Source organism: Pseudochaenichthys georgianus, chromosome 16 (genome assembly GCF_902827115.2).
Source record: "Pseudochaenichthys georgianus chromosome 16, fPseGeo1.2, whole genome shotgun sequence".
NCBI classification, from domain to species: domain Eukaryota; kingdom Metazoa; phylum Chordata; class Actinopteri; order Perciformes; family Channichthyidae; genus Pseudochaenichthys; species Pseudochaenichthys georgianus.
The window spans coordinates 37,421,995-37,439,177 of NC_047518.2; the positions used below are offsets into that span (position 1 = coordinate 37,421,995).

General features: G+C 44.9%; 1 protein-coding gene across 4 annotated transcripts in view; it reads left to right on the forward strand.

Moving 5' to 3' along the window:
- cadm4 (cell adhesion molecule 4) overlaps positions 1 to 17,183 on the forward strand; it is a 175,215-nt gene that overhangs the window by 125,457 nt on the left and 32,575 nt on the right. For 3 of the 4 annotated variants that reach the window (XM_034102888.2, XM_034102890.2, XM_034102889.2), the window contains exon 1: positions 9,956 to 12,226. The exons of the other annotated variant lie outside the window; for it this stretch is intronic. In XM_034102888.2, coding sequence (XP_033958779.2) covers positions 12,130 to 12,226 — 97 coding nt within the window. In that variant the 5' untranslated portion in view covers positions 9,956 to 12,129. Of the gene's footprint in view, positions 1 to 9,955; positions 12,227 to 17,183 lie in introns of those variants that run through there. 4 annotated transcript variants of the gene reach the window in all.

Consider the following 17,183-nt stretch of genomic DNA (forward strand, 5'->3'; position numbering starts at 1 on the left):
GATGGCTCCCACAGGACTGTTGACATCCTCGTGGATTCATCTTCTTATTACAGACACGTGCATTTCCTAACATTCGGTCTATATGCTGTCAAATGTATTATCTCTTCGATTTACACACGGCATCTATTGCAGTCTGTCCGTCCTGGGAGAGGGATCCCTCCTCTGCTCTCCCTGAGGTTTCTCCCATGTTCCCTTTAAACTGTGGGTTTTCTCTGGAAGTGGGCAGGGTGGCAAGTGGATAACTAAATAGAGTGGATGACGTATTTACCCAGAAGTAAGCTGCGCATGGGTTCCCTCGACAGAAAAGCAATGGGATTTCTCCATAGCAATTTCGAAAATAGCTCGAAATAAGATCTGAGGAAAACAAACCACGTTTTGTTCAGTCGGATAATCTCCACATGTCTACCCCACTTTTATAGTTTTATAATCATAAATCTAATCGCCAGAAGCAAAATGCTAACGTTATGCTATAAACGAACTACAGCAGGGTCGCACGACTTCAACGTCACGCCAACTTAAGATCCATATTCAAAAATACACATTCAAAATTGTACGAGTTGAAGTGTTTGTTTTAACAGTTTGCTGGAGGCAGGTACTTGCTTTCAAGCAGAACACGGCAAAGAAACTTACAGTAGCGGGAGTGTTTACGTGTTCGGCGTAATGACGTCCTCGACAACTTCTGTAGTCCTATTCAGCCACTTGTTAACAACCATCGTTTTTCAGACACGTAAACTCTTCAAAACTCACCACCGGTGGGGTCACTGCTGATGTATTTAATGTCGTAGAACAAAACGTGATCCGTCTCTTCAATCTGTGTCGAACACAGACCTTATTTGGAGCTATTTTCCAACATGCTATGGAGAGATCCCGTTGGCTCTGAGACGAGGGAACCGGTAGTGGGAAAATGCTAACTGACTTCCGGCAAAAGAAACTTTGAACACAAAGAATGTCACCCTTGTTATTCTCCTTGGAGGAAACATGAAAATAGAAAAATACCAAAGCCTCAAAAACAACAAGGATGGACGGAAAGGAATCAAATCAAAACCCATCAGACACTTTCTTGTTCCTGGGCCTGAGACAACAATGGCAGAAAAGAGAGCGCGGTTATATCGCCTGAAGAAAAAGTGATAAACTTTTTCTGATCCAATAAATCACTCTATTTTTCTACCAGCAATCATCACTGTAATCCATTTAGCACGCGTTGCCTCCTAAATCACAATTAGTAGCCCCATCACGTGTGACAATGGTGAGATAGTCATTTGTCTGCATTGATCATCATGTGTCTGAAAGGATCATTTAAATGTGATGCGGGAAGCTAAAATGTGGGTGGACGCTCAAGGACTGTTTTATTTTCAGAGCACAAAGTAATAAAAAAGCAATTATGATAAATACTATGATTAAACAGAAAACAAGTCAAACCTATATAATATAGATATGTATACAGTAAGTAAAGCGAGACTTAAAGGCTTTCATCTGCAAATAAAACCTCGCAGTTAATTTTTTTTTTTTAAGTGATGGAGAAAAATGGATGTATTAATTGATATTGAGAGACAATTGGCAGCAAGACAAAAAAGGAGACAAAGACGTAACATGAGGACGACGGATGTCAGAGTCACCTTGCAGAAATAGGAAGTGAGTGTCTCTGTGAGGTTCAAGTCTCACCAAAGAGAGGGGGACGGGGTTGGAGACAACAATAGAAAGACTGATGAAAGAGGAGGACAGTTTAGAGAAGAGCTTTGACAGATTGTCATTAAGAGGGACAGCTGCCTTTTTCTGCAGTGATTTATAATATATCATCTACACACATACACACACACACACACACACACACACACACACACACACACACACACACACACACACACACACACACACACGTAGATAAAGGCATTCACGTATCCAAACACACACACACACAAACTCGCTTCACAATTCCATTTTTCACTTGTGCTCCTAACATTGAGATCTCAAGTTCAAATGAAAATGCACAACCTAATTTAATAACATGTTCAGTCAACACACACTTAAAAAAGCAATGAATACAAATCTTGGAAAATATGAGAGAAGCGGGGGATTTTAATTTCACAGTGCTCTGCAGCTGCTATTGTTTACAATGCAGAGGAACCAGTCATGTTCAAAATGTAGTCACAATTCATTTAATTAGAAACAGGATATGTGAACTGTTACCGTAATTATTGGACCTAAAAAAGACACCACGAATGGCAACGGCAAGGGCAGCTTCAGGATCAAGTGAAAAAGAAAAGAGAACATGAAATGTTCTTCTGTGGGATTACAAGAGAGACCATTTCATTTCAATCAAGTTATCTTCTGTAAAACCCACATGTGTTTTCATGCCGTGCTGCGGAGAAGTTGTTATTGATTTTCTCCATAGTGACTATAAAAGGTGTGTTTATAAATCAAATCAAGTTTTATCTATAGAGCACATTTATAAACGATTTTTGGTCGAGCCAAAGTGCTGTACATAAAAATAGCCTACAGTAGAGACACTTTACAGCAAATACAACTTATAACATTAGAGCAGGGGTCTCAAACTCAAGGCCCGGGGGCCAAATCCGGCCCGCGACTTCATTTTATGCGGCCCCGCAAGAGCTTGCAAAGAATATAATAAGTTTATTATACGGTTACATGCCACTTTACAGAAGCAGGTTGCCCATAAACTACATGTCCCACAATGCATCTCGTTTTGTGACATGTGCACTGAAGAGACCTGGACTTCTGCTTTCAGACGTAGTTAATTACTAAGTTATTATCCTATCCGATAATAATCCAATTCAGAGGCAATAATGTAATATAATACATTATTTTATATTTATATTATATATTTATATCGTTACAACCGGTCCTTTGAGTGCAACCTTTATGCGAATGGCCCGCGAATGGCCCGCGAATGGCCCGCGAATGGCCCGCGATGAAATTGAGTTTGACACCCCTGCATTAGAGGAACAGTTTAGTGGTGTGTTTGCCTACAAATGAAATAAACAGATGCGTGTGGACATGTTTAAAGTAAACACAAAAGTGCGTGTGGTGGCACAAACTTGGAGTAAGACGCAACAAAAATGTCAACATTTGAGCCAACGTGTGCACTTATCCTGGGAATCTCCTTCATAAACGTGCGGAGATGAGAGGGGGAAAGAGAGAAACGGCAGGGGGGATGAGAGAAAGAACTGGATCTGGTATCAGACAGTCAGAGATGCTTCTGTCGTCTCTTGCTTCAAGCTTTGTTAGAATCCGGTTTGAATTTGGGCGAAAAGAGGCCGGAACACATTCTAGAAATCTCTCTCAAACACCTGTGTCAATGTGGACTACTCCTGAGCCAATTCAAGAAGTTATGTTCATCCAAGCAGTCGCTCAAAGGGCACAAAGAACGAACGCGTACATGTCGGCATGTGTCACCCCGCTTCAATTACATAAGGAAACAGGATCTGTGGAAACACATTGAGGTAAATTATTAAAAAGCATAACTTTAGCACTTCATTTGACTAAATAAAACCGCCAAAGCCTCATTAGCCTTGCTGAAATTCAGAGATTGCTTCACGGACATACGGTGGAGATTGCATTAAGATAACCCAGCCGCAAATGTACACATATACTCATGTCACTGTGTCCACAACCGTGCACACCCCATCACGGGGCCAGACAGGCGTGAGCAAACTAATTGAACACACTCTCTTCCTCTGACTCCCGCAAGTCCATATAAGAGTGAATAATCGAGCTGACATACCTACAGTGTATTAACATACTGTAGCTTTAATATGCACGGAGAGAGAAAACAGAGCAGGATGAAGGATGGTGAGGGAGACGGCGATGGGGGGGGGGGAAATGAAAAACAGAGGAATGGGAACAAATGAGAGGGAGAGAGTGAAAGGCATGGAAGGGGGGAGATAGAAGTGTGTGAGTGATAGGGAAGCAGTGGAGCAAATCAAAGTAAAATTAAGTGCATTTACATATTTAGATGAGCGCTTCTAGTCAGCCTGTCTAATTATTTCATCTCCATTTTTCATTTGCACGCTGCTCAATCCAGAAGCAGCAGGCCGTGAGGGAACTTTCCCTCTCTCCCCCCTCACCATTACTTTATCACACTCACACTTGTCCCCTCTCACTCTCCAACCCCTTGCAGCAGCCTTTCGTTATCCGGGTCATTACCATACGCTTTTTGTCCATTCGCACTTGTTCTGCATATCTCCCTTACCTCTCCTGCTCCCCATCTTTTATGCATACACCAAAACCGCCCCACGCGTGTGTCCAGAAATGGGTGTGGGTGTGTGTGTGTGTGTGTGTGTGTGTGTGTGTGTGTGTGTGTGTGTGTGTGTGTGTGTGTGTGTGTGTGTGTGTGTGTGTGTGTGTGTGTGTGTGTGTGTGTGTGTGTGTGTGTGTGTGTGTGTGTGTGTGTGTGTGCAGCGACCCACTGTTAAACCTTTCAAATTAGCATGAACCATGTCCGGAGCAGCCGAGCCACGTTAACCTTCTATCACTGACTTCCCCCCTTCTCTTCATGCCATTCTTCACACTCCATAAATCTGTCTCTCTCCTCGCTCTCACACTCTTCCCTTCCCTCCTCACCTCTGTCTCCTTCCCTCTCCCTGCTGCTTATCACTTTGTTTGCATCTCCATTCTCTCTACATTACTTCCCCTTGTTCCTATAAATGTCCCCCTCCTTCTCCACCCACACTCATCAGCACAATCTATTAGCTTGTGCGCGCGTGTGTGTTTTTGTTTATGTGAGCCTCTTCGCCGAATCCTGTGTGTTTTCCACCAATCGTTTGTGTGCAATAGTGTGTCTGTGTGTGTGGGGCAAGTACTTCAGTGTGAGCGTGCGCACACATGCATGCGCGTGTGTCTGCTGGCATAAAAGGTTGTTATGTGCTTTAGGTGTTAATTGGCGGAGGAGCTTCGTTAATATTCTCCTTGCGAGCCTGCTCGTCAGGAACAGAGCCGGCAAACTGATGAGTGTGTGGTTTCCCTCCAGAGAGAGAGAAGGAACCAAAGGGGGAAAGAGTAACAAGAGTGACTTCAGTTCAAAGACCCTCTGTAAGGTCAGAGTGAGAGAATAGTAGAGCAAGAATTATGAAAAGGCGGAGAGACGGGAGGGACAGGAGGGGTTGGGAAAGCAACAGAGAGAAAGACAAGGAGGGAGGGGAAAGAGAGATGTGATAAAAAGCCATAAAGGGTTCCATTGAGGCTCTCGGTGAAAGGAAAGATGATATCATGCGAGGGAGAAATTATCCCTTTGTTAGGCGTTTGTGAATTGGCAGAATGGGGGCAAGGCAATTGGCAGAGAACCCCCCAGCGAGGTGGCACCCACCCTAAGCTACGACAACACCCGGCTAACCTGCGTCCTCCCACTTCCCCTACACCCAACCGTACAAGCCGTCCTCCTCCATCCAACACAAGAAGCTGCTGCCGTGACAAGTTGATCTGCACATCAACTACACATCCGCCTGGAAAGGAAAGAGCGAGATGTTGAACGGGGGGCGCATATATATATATACATGTAGGCACAGTCGCACGACAGCGAACAAAAGAGCCCTCCACGCGTATAACTCGTGCACAGGGAGCAGAAAGGTAGAGACACGCTCCGCGGCGGAGGACACAGTGAGTGGAGAGTCCTGTCACTGGGAGGTATGATGACACACAGATAATGGGTGTTGCTCCCAGCAGGTCGCTGTGAAGCATGTGGCTCGCAGCACACACAGAAACACTCATTAGGAGGCTCGCGCTGTACCTTCTCCACTTGGCAGGTACCACTGTTTGCATTTATCTTACTGAATAAGGGATGGCTGAGCTTAGCGTTCTGCTGCATCCCAATGGGGGGCATTGCATGGTTCTGCATAATGTAATATGCCTGTAATGCCTTCTCATACATGTCTTTCTAGGAATGCATGTATGAGAATAGAATACATTGAAGTGTCATGTCTGCATTGCAAAGCTGTCAGCCTTGTCGGACTATAACACCTCGTTTCCTGCTGTTCTCTTTATCGTGGTGAATGAGGATACCTGCAGCTACCTATAATCACTGACTGCTAGTGTGACAGATGTTTTTCACCCTAGCAATAACTTTTCTGGAGCCCTTTTCTCGCATACGCGGGCCCCTGCAGCAGTGTCTACCCATGTTTTGTTATTTTCTGTTCAAACTACAGGCACAATGTCAACGGTTTTGCCCCCGATGTGTCGCAGTGGCTTTGACTCAATCTAATTCCTGCTGTGCTCCGCATTAGTCATTCACAATTCAACCCTGTCAAAATACATATACTAATTTGCTTTGCCAATTACGTTTTGTGGGGAAAGTAATTGCTGTGGTGATTACATTTAGTGGCAGTGTTTTCCAGTCCAGGAGGTTTGACTGTCTTAAACAGCACAGACGTCACACGGGGGAAGGTAGGGTCGACGGGTGCAGAGCAGAGGGACTTTGACTCATGGAGATGAGGGTTTTACTTCTGTTTAGAACATGTGATTTGGTTGTGTGGTGTATGGATAGCTGTAATGTAAATCTGATTGCATGCCTGGAAAGAAATAAGCTCTTTTGTGAAGTTGGTTAATTTCCAGACACTATCTTGTTTGAACAATTAGCAGGAGTTAAGTTTTTGACCTGAAAGTCTCAAAACATTTCCCCCACTGACACAAAAGAGGATTATTCCCCAGCATTTGATGTGAGGAGACAAATGGCACCTCTTACTCACATCGTGTGTGGCCCCAAGACGGAAACATTTCAGTTTTTTCTTCCGGATGAAATCATGTTTCACATATCTGGTGTTTACTGAATATCTGATAAAGCAAATTCATGACTGATAGTTCAACGAAAAGCATTTCTATTTAAGCATTGAGCTTTAATTAGCTCCATCCTCCTTGAACAGAACTGTCACATGGGAGTGTTTTGTTCTGATACGCCTGCTTGATTATTTGCCAGGCCGGAAAAAAACAACTAGAATTGTCCCCTTAAATGCACAGCTAATGCAGGGTAAATGTGTATTGGGGATGAGCCTAATAGGATGTCCACAATGGGTATTATAGAAGCTTCATTGTCTTTTCTTCCACACTGTAAAACCAGTGAAGGGACACTGCCAAGTCTCCTAGTTTCCTGTAGAAAAAGGTGGTATGTACGCAGGCTTATATCACACTGCCTGCTTATATATTCACATCCAAACAATGTGATTTCTTAGGAATTCAAATGTCTGTTTGGGATTCTTGTTATCCTGTCATGATGTGACATATTGACTTGTATTTACTTGCCATGCTCCACTGTCAACAGACCGTGGAAAATAAAGAAAATCAAAACGTTGTAATCCCGTGTGGTGTGAAGGAAGACGATTGGTGTCAGCCGAAATGTACCCAAATGATTCGGCCACATTGATCCCTGTGCCCGGGAGCATGAGGTGGACAGGAAGTAGCCCGAGCCCAGCCTTTAGAAAATGCAGTCACTGATAGTGTTCATAGATCGAGGAGCTGTGACTATTCTAATTAAAGAGTTCAGAGCGAACCCAGTTGGATTAGCTTGGCTCGAGGCCAGCTATTAACACCCAGTCAGACAAACAAGAAATCAGAAAGAAGAGAGGGGAAGGAGAGCAGAATGGCAAGGAGGGTAAAACATACCAATCGTTATGTGAGTGCACTTAAACCAGGGTCAGATGACTTGTTGTTGTAAGAAAAAGGGGCTTATAATTTGGTAGTTCTGATGTTCTCCTTATAGTGTGTCCAAAATCAAGAACATTGTTTTGTCAGTATCTTGATTACACTGAGAGACAATGAGGACAGTGAAGATAATACATTCCTGTGAGTGTTAAAACTTTGTGGTCGTCTGGGACTTAGTGGCAGACTAATAAAACCAACGTTATAAAAGAAAACTTTTAACTATTGAATTGAACTCGTAAAATACACAATCTATATTCATGCCCATGTATATGTATGAGTCGCCATGCCCACGTTAATTCAACCACACGAAATACTTGGATGTTCACTTGTGCTGAAACACCCCGGAGGACATGCTCGTTTGATTTATCTTTACCTTTCAGGAACATCTGCCCTCCTTCCCACTTTGCCAGCTAATAAACCCTCGAGATTGCCGCCTACACAGACACACATACATATAACCCCCACAACACTCGCACGCACCCACTAACACACACATTCTCCCAACCCACTCGCCCGCACAACCTCAAGGGAGACATACGTAATCAATTCGACACTTCCGCTTACCCAAGAAGTGCCTTAAGGACAAAGAGAAATGTAATCTTGGATAAGCCTCCCGATAGAATCTCTGCATTAGCCCTCTGCTGCCGGTTCTCAGCTTTCCCATCAACCCGCACCTCCCACACCTTGGCCCGATTCCCTCTCTCCTCCTCTACGCTGCTTGTTTATTTTTTCCCTTCAAATTTCCTCTCCTCCCTCACGACTCTCAAACACCACTTTTCACTTTCCTCTCCTTTGTCCTTCGTCTTTAGTTGCACTCTTATTGCACTTTGCACTTGAGACTCTCTTCTTCCACTTCTTTTCCATTCTTTCCCAGCAGCCTCCATCCCTCCCATCCCTCCCGTCTATTCTCAGCTGGGGAACATGCTGTATATATCTATATTTCTGTTCCTCTCCCATGTCGGAGCGCTTTAATACCAATGGTATTAAATGCCGGCACGACCTCCTTGGCATTCTTAAGCAGGCAGGGATCCTTGTAAGGCTGTTTGAGTGCTTAATATTTTCAGCACGCCGCTGACTTAAGCCCCTTAAGTGCTTTGGCAACACTTATTCCACGGTGGCACCAATGAAGCCCATTAAAAATGTGATTTGGATGAGAGAGAGAGAGGAAGAGAGGATGGGGGACACAATTTGCCATTACCTCCCTTCCTTCCGCGCACACACTGCGACAAAAACAAATACACCCATCAGGGGGTAGCCCACACAGGGACTCTCACACACAACTACACACACACATTCGCCAGTAGTGCGATGTTTTCTTGTGTTTTTCTTTTGGCCTGTAATTATGCCCTTTGTTGCTCTATAGAGCACTTTGTGATGACCCTATTTGGGTAAAAGCGCTTGATAAATAAATTGGCTTTATTAGACTTGATAATAGGGAGCAGCATGTTTCAAATTGAATGCATAAAGATGTTTGTAAATACAGCGTGTGGCAGATTAGGACTCATAGTTTATGATCAGTTGATTACGAACAAGCAGAGGCGCAATTACGAGCAAGAGTGTGTTGCCTTTCACATTTTACAGGACAATGAAAGTCACAGACAGTCTACTGTCGTTAGCCTCCACCATTGGCTTTGCATTGCCAATAGCAGTAATGTTACTACATGTGGCAATGATCACAAACTAAGGAATAGCATTATGCCCAGTGTGGGGAGGCAACATAACTGACAGGTAGGTTTGGCTCTTAGCAATGATTTCTGTTTCATCAGCGTACAAATATGGAGGTGATATATTTTATTGAGCCAGGTTCACATCAGCATAATTCATAACACAGTCATGTTCATTTTCGCTGTATCCACTTCCACTTTGAATCACAAATGTCACACATGCATATGTACAAAGTCCTTGTCAGCAGACAGCCGCGCGCATCCCTCCAGCCGTACAAATGGCCGTTTAGCATTGAGAGCACTATGATGCCTCTGTGTGCACGGATACATTAATGGGCAGTAGCTAGTGAAAAGGGCCACACAGACAGCTACATGTACACTCTGCTTCAGTCAGCACTGGACAGACGAGCACATTCAGGGACACACGCCACCACTGTTTGGTGACCTGAAAGAGGACCATTGTCACTGCTTCCAACCACACACACTCATCTCTAACCTTCACAAAATAGTATGCAAAATATGCAGACACTGATCCCACATTGACACACACACACACACACACACACACACACACACACACACACACACACACTAAGCAAGGGGAGGGTGGCCAGGGTTATATAAACAAGTGTCAGACAGAACACGGATAGACAGACGGATGTGATCAACACACTACCACTTTTGGGATTCTAGCTATTTTTATAGATCAACAGGAAAGAAGCGAAGCGAAAGGAGAACACACTTTAAGGAACTAACAAGCCTGTACGGATTGACGGGACGACTGGAGGAAGAGGGCAGAATGGATAAACCAAACACAATTTGAGGGGTGAATTTGAACAAGTGACTTTTTTTTGCAGTCGGTCTGCTGCCGGGCCTCAGACCTGCTAGACTCGAGTTTCTGGTGTTCACCAACTCACAGTCATTTTCTCAGCGCCAGCCAGTTGACCGGTGAAGTCAGCGCTGTAGGGAAGATTGGCGATGATCCACTTTCTGCCTCGCCAGAAGTGTCCGGGCCATCGCCGTTAGAGCTCCTTGTGTGTGTCCGCACTTTACTCCATCGGATAGCGCTCGGTGAGGTGTGCGGTGAAGCTCATCACGCTTTGTCTCTTCACTACAAACACACATATTTAACAAACATACAAACACACCGACGATGCATTGGATCCTGACAATCAGTGGAGCTCTGTCCGGACCTTAAACACAGCAGACTTTCAGATCAGTGTGTATGAGTGTGTGTGTGTGTATCTGGAGAGCACCCGGTGGAGCATGTTCGAAAGGGAGAGTAAGGCAGGTCGATGCTGCGCGATTACACTTTTTGATAGGCTGTGATTATTCTGAGGAGTCTCGAATTATGTAAAATCACTGTCCATTTACGCTACAGTGTGTACATGATAGCATATCAAAAGAGTTCTCTCATTCAAGCGAGTAATGGTAGATGCCTTGTGTGAGTAAGTCTCTGGGGTAAAGTAGCAGACTGAAATGTGTAATATTTGAAACTAAAGCGTCTGACTGCTGTGTGCTTCCTAGCAGGTTGGTTTTTCTACACAGGGCAAGCATTTCCACTCTCTGTCTTTATAGCGCGGTACTCGAGCTCAATGGATTTGATTTAACCTTAGGTATCTCCAGATGAGTTGTAGTGAGATAGTGTTTCTCTCCAGAGGCCTGGCCGGTTTGGTTATAGCTCAAAGGGAACATTGACTCCTGCCCGCCGATTTGTCGAGTGAGAAGTGCGGGAAACCCTGTTTTACTATACAATACAATACACTGTCTGATGGGTGAACAATGTTGCCCTATATTTCTCTGTCTCTCCTTGAGGGCATGGCAATGTAGGTAGCTCTATTTCAAAAGTTAGCACTCAGTCAACATCAGTAGAAATACACTTGACTCAGCCTCTATCCGACTGCAATATTGTATTATTGATGTTTTCTTTTCCTTAGAGCAGTGCGGTTTGACCTCCACGAGACAAGCAGTCTGTTGTTGTGGTTAATTGTGAAGGGCGCTGAACTAGCTTAGCTCCAACTTTGACACTGCAGTGTAGCCCACACTTACTGATGAGCTAATTAAGTTGTCCCTCATTTGGTTGAATATCACAGCTGACATTACTGATTTCCCTCTCTGGTATAGAGCATAGTATTTCATGTCTGCTTTGGTCACATTTGGTGTTGGTTTTTGTGGTTTATTGATCTGAGGCACCAGTCTCAGGAGGCTCAGAGCACTGTGGTAGGAAAATAGGTAGCCTAGCATTGTTTGCTTTGTTGTTGTTTTGCTTTGATGGAACTGAGCAGCTTCTGCACTGTATTGGTTTAAGACAATTCATGTCACACGTTATTTCTAAGCAGCACAAGGTGCTAAAGTCAACAGTGGTACTCTCTGTTGCTCTGCTTTTCACTGTGTGCATTGTGATACAGTGTCTAAATCGCTAGCTCTGTTAGCGCCCTGAGCTCTAGCCAAGTGTCTAGTGGATTGGCTACAGTTCATTTCTACGTGACTTAGCATCTAAAGCAGTTTCTTTGCATGTGTTGTGTTCCAGTCAGCACATACGAGTCCTTTCTTTAAGTGTCCTCAAACAACAACTTCTGTCTGATTGTAATGCAGTAAAGCCGGGCAGTTAGCCTGTGCACGTGTCTGCAGCATTACAGTTGAGGACATACACAGTGTTAGTGTGTGTGTGTGTGTGCGTGTGTGTGTGTGTGTGTGTTTGTTTGTGGACTAGCTTGTCTTTAGCAGTGCATGCAGGGTCACAGAGAAGCCATTGATCAAACGTGCACATCCACACACACACACACTCAAACATACACACACAGCTTCTAAATACACAATGAGGCCTGTCCGGAGCTCTGTCCTCTGTCGCCTCCTCCCTACCCCCTTCTCTCCGGCCCTACGCAGCCTGGTCCTGGTCCTGCTCTGCCTTACTCGTAAGTCATGCACGCATCAACACACACATGTGCACACCTATACAGATGTAATGAGTCGTGCAGTATCGATTCTAAAAGTGTCATCAAACCCCAAATAAGTCAGGGAGAACAAGCACACATATTGTAATGTTCACATGCACACACTCGTATCAGGAAGTGGAAATGTAGTGTTAGTAAGCTCCTTGTTCATTTTAATTTAAACTCCCTGCAGATATATCTCTAAGTGTTGTAATACGATGCCTCCGTTATATGAAAAAGGAACACATCTGTGTATACGCTACGCTACTACCGTAATTGGTGTAAATTGATGCAGAATGAGATCCAGTGAATGCCAAGCACATGACCAAGGGAGGAAAAGCTTGGGATGCATTGACGAAATTAGAGCTTCAAATGAATTGTTTAAAATGCTGATAATTAAGTTAGAATTGGTCATTAAGACTAAGAAAAGAGATAATTGGGAGACAGGAGCATATGCCCAGGAGGGGGTGATGCCAGGGATTGGACCAAAAAGCAGTTCTAAATGAAAACAGAGAATAAGAGAGATACCATTACTGTGAAACCTTTTTCTCAGCCCTCGTTTGAAGAACATCATGAAAGAAAGTTGAACCCCAGCGGGAGAGATAGTGAACGAAATGGAGTGGTTGTCGAGGAGAAAGAGAATGGGTGTAAAAAGTTCAATGCAAGACACCAATATATATTGAAAGAGAGAAAGACAGACACTAAGGAAAGAATGATCTGGTAATATAGAAACTTGCACTGTGGATGTGAGGGACCAGCAGAGGCAGCAAAAGAGAAATATCGAGACAGAGATGGAGAACAACGCCGTCTCTGTGTGTGCAAGAACGACAGAGATGGAGAGGAGGGATACGGAGATAAAACAACAGACCGGGTCTCAAATCAAAAACCACATTAGGTCGAGATGTGAAACCAAGAGTCATAAGAGTGATTGAAGACAAGGAAGAGATGGAGAGAAAAAGTGTGACATGAGTCTAGTAGGATCAGAGGCAGAGTTGCTATTAATACTTCCTGCCATTATTATTATTTTGCATCTAATACAGGGGGATGTTTTTCCCCTCTGCTCATTGGTAAACAAGTGCTGTGCTGCTGTGCACAGTACCTCCCCTTCTGTGCCAGCCAAAATCTCAATTTCTCTTTTGCATATTAGATCAACAGAAGGACATTGTGTTTTGTGGGATGTTTAGGGGGATGCTGTGCGGGGGTGACAATGGGGGAGTGAGTGATACAGAGAAAGAATGAGTTTGTGTTTTGGCAGTCAGCGTGGATATGTAATCCATGCCAGTAGGGCAGTTTTGTGTTAGGCCTTTAATGTGCATACACATAAACTCCCATTCAGCACAGAATCACACACACTTTTGCTTTTGAGTGCACGCACATGCCCGTACATTTCCTCTCTCCCATACACACATTCATTGGCATCACATACAGATACACACGAAAGGGAAGGAAGCCATGTGGTGGATTTTGAAGGGGGTGTTAAGACCAGTTCCTTTGGCTGTGGTGCATCCCTAGTGGGGTAGCCGTCGCGTAATAGCCCTGTAAATGTCCTTTAAGCCGCTGTTGGGGTGTGTGTGGTGGCCATTGTCGCACTGTTGTTGGGGCTGTGACAGACCCGGGCCATAGAAGGCTTCACAGTAGATAGAGCTTTAAATAGAAACTGGGAGACAGGAAATGGAAGGAATGAGAGGGGATGATGGTGGTTGGTGAAGGGTAAGAAGAGGTGAACAAGAGAGCAGAATAAGTAATGGGATGGGTGGACAAGAGGAGAGGAGAGCGCTCAGGGAGATGCAATGCAGCGCGAAAGGAGAGACGAGGGGACACGCTGAGAGAGGGACGAAGTGATTGAAATACACCAAAGGGCCAGAGAGACATGAAGATGCGAAGGTCAAAACAAGCAATGCTGCAGCGGGGAGGGGGGGGGGTGTGAAAGGAAAAAGGGGGATGAGAGGAAGAAGATTTGTAATGCTGAGAATGGAGGAAGTGTGACTGGGGAGCAGAGTCAAGAGTGTTTAAAAAAAGATGTGAAATATGAAAAATGAATGAACGTAAATGTTTCTAATGAGAGTTCAAGTGTGACCAGGGATTACGCTCAAAGTACATCGGTGGGCGATGGAGAGAGGGGGAGGTTCCTGACATGGGGAGAAAGATTATCAAAGAACACAGACGGAGAGAGGAAGTTGAGAGAGGGTTGAGCTTTATAACTTGCAATAAAATAAGATTAATTAGAGAATAAGGGAGGAAGCAGAAACGATATGTATTCAGTCCACACGTTTATTTTGTCCCCCTGCCTCACTTTTGTTTCTATCTTCCCCCATGCTCTCAACCAGCACACTATGAAAACAGCGCGATTATGCCGCAGACTTGAGCTGCAGAACAAATCACATTTGGGGAAGGGGAGTGTGGAGGAACCGGCACAGAGGCAGGAAAACATTCCCACTGAGTCAGAAGAAGAGGAAGAAAGAGAGAGATTGCATGGCAAAGAAAGCCTATTGCAGCTTGGAAGGGAACTATTTCAAGGGTGGAGGGGGGAGAGGACAACTTGAAGAAAGAAAAGAAGGGATGAAAAGATGGAGAAAAAGAGACAGCCACTAACGGGAGGGAGAGAGAGAGAGAGAGAGAGAGAGAGAGAGAGAGAGAGAGAGAGAGAGAGAAAGAAAGAAAGAAAGAATTCTCCTGAGGCCCCGGAGCTTTAGGACAGCTCCGATGAGGAAGATGCATGATGAGCAATGCAATAACAGATAAGGGAGAAGAGATGGAGGAAGAAGACAGGAAGAAAGGAAAAGGGATTGATGAAGGAAGGAGGAATAAAGGATTAGATCATGGATGGAGAGACTGGGGGTTTGAATAAAAGGAGAAAAGAGGAAGATGGTGATGGTGAGAGTGAGATTAGACACAAAGGCAAGAATTATGAGATGTGGACTAAGTGGAAGCGCGTGGGGGGGGGGGGGGGGTGTATTGCTAAAAAAAAAAGGAAGTGAAGGAGGATGGGAGAAAGCGAAAGAAAGAAGGTAATGAGGGAGACGAGAGCGAGATTTGTAAAGGATTATGTATTATTTATAGAGGGAATCTTTTTTTCTTTGCACTGGATTTGATTGGCAGAGTGCTGGCTCCCTGTGAGAGATGGAGTGATAATCTTAGACTGGGATAAGAAAAGGGAGAAGAGAGGGATTGGGGAAGAGTGGTGGGTCTGCATAAGGGAGTTATGGAGGAGAAAAAAAAGTCAAAGTCAGCTATTTTAGAGAGTCAGTGCACTGCAAAGCTCTGTGATGAACCTGGAGCAACACACACACACACCCACACACACATACACATTTCAATCTTCATTTGCATACATACTGTGGAAACCGGCTCGCCTCGCTGACTCGGGGGATAACCGGAAACATGTACATCCAGATGGGGAGAGATGGAGAAGTCGCCAACGGACGACCCCATAAGAGTGGAAACTACGAGCTGCGGTTATTGTTTTAATTATAGCAGTAATAGCACGCCGGGTTGTGCATTGTCGTCTCCTGCAGCAATTCCCTTGTAAATCCGTGGCCGGCATGCAAAGAAAACACAAGCTCTTGGCCCGCTACCAACTGAAGGATAATCAGAGATAATGAATAGGGACACATTGAGTGCACTACTTCAAGGATACATGGGGCAAATGGAGACAGCTCATCTCTTCTTCATCTCTTGTCTTGCGGTCGCATCGTCTCCTCTCTTCACTCTCGGAGACATGGGGAGAGTGAAATAAGGGCCGAGTGAAACCGAGGGAGGGCGCAGCAAGGTGCTGACCCTGCACCACTGAGGCAGTTTCTAGAATTTACCGTGACCAAGGGTGAGCCAGCAGTCCACCTGGCTACCTCCCAAATCCCCCACTTTTAACTCTCCACTCCTACCTGTGTCCCTCTCTCCCCAGCCTCCCTCGGCTTATAACTCAACCCCATTGTGAGACCATTAGGAAAGGCCCCAGAACAGCCTTGTCTTATGAATTTGCCCGCCTATTATTTATTTATGTATTTATGTGTTTTGAAATGATCGCCCTTCCTCGGATCTCCATTGCTGTACTAAATAAAAGCTCTTTTTTTTGTTGCCAGTGACGGCCTGGGTGGAGGCATTTCAAGTGATGCAAAGGACCTATTCACTGCTATGAAACACTGCCCCCGCTTGGTTGGAGAGAGAAGTGATTGTTGTTGTTCCCCGCACTGTTTTATCTCTCTGTTGATCATGGCAGTCAGTGCACTACCAGGGTATCGATTGCTCTCAGTATTCTCTCTTTCTATGATTCAACACTTGTGGAGTATTTTATTATAGGCACTGGATTTAATGGAGGCCAAATTAATACCTCTGTCACAGCAGTTGATTCTCCCCCCCCCCCTCTTTCCCTTCCCTGTGTGTACTATACTTACGCTGGTGAGCAGAATCAGAGGCTCGTGGCCTTCATATAAATGGCAGCCTATAAAACCTACATTCAAGCTAAAGTGCTTTTACCCAGCTGCGTTACGAGCGAGAGAGGAATATGCGTCATCTCGCGTATGCATTCGTCCAGCCCCCACCAGCTGGTATTATTATTCACAAACCATCGCTTCCTAACTCCCTGCTATAATTTCCTGGTTAGAGTCCTCCCCCCCCCCCCCCCCACCGTCTCTCCATCCCTCTGTTCTCTTCACCCAGATTGATCACCCACCAGCAGCCAGCAGGTGTTTCTGGGTGGCATCTCTCAGCGGGTGACGGCGGATGCCTGCCATTCGGCTCGCTACAGCGGTGGATGATTTTTCATTCTAACTTTTCTTTGTCGCTTTTCTTTGCACTTTACTGCTACGCCGCTGCAACTCATTTCCTTTGAAGGGGTGACAGCTGTCAGATGAAGTGGGTTTACAAATGAACAGCTAATTAGCTTTTCTGGCCTCCTCCCATAAGCACACTTTGGACCCCATTCTTTGTCTCGAGGCGCTCA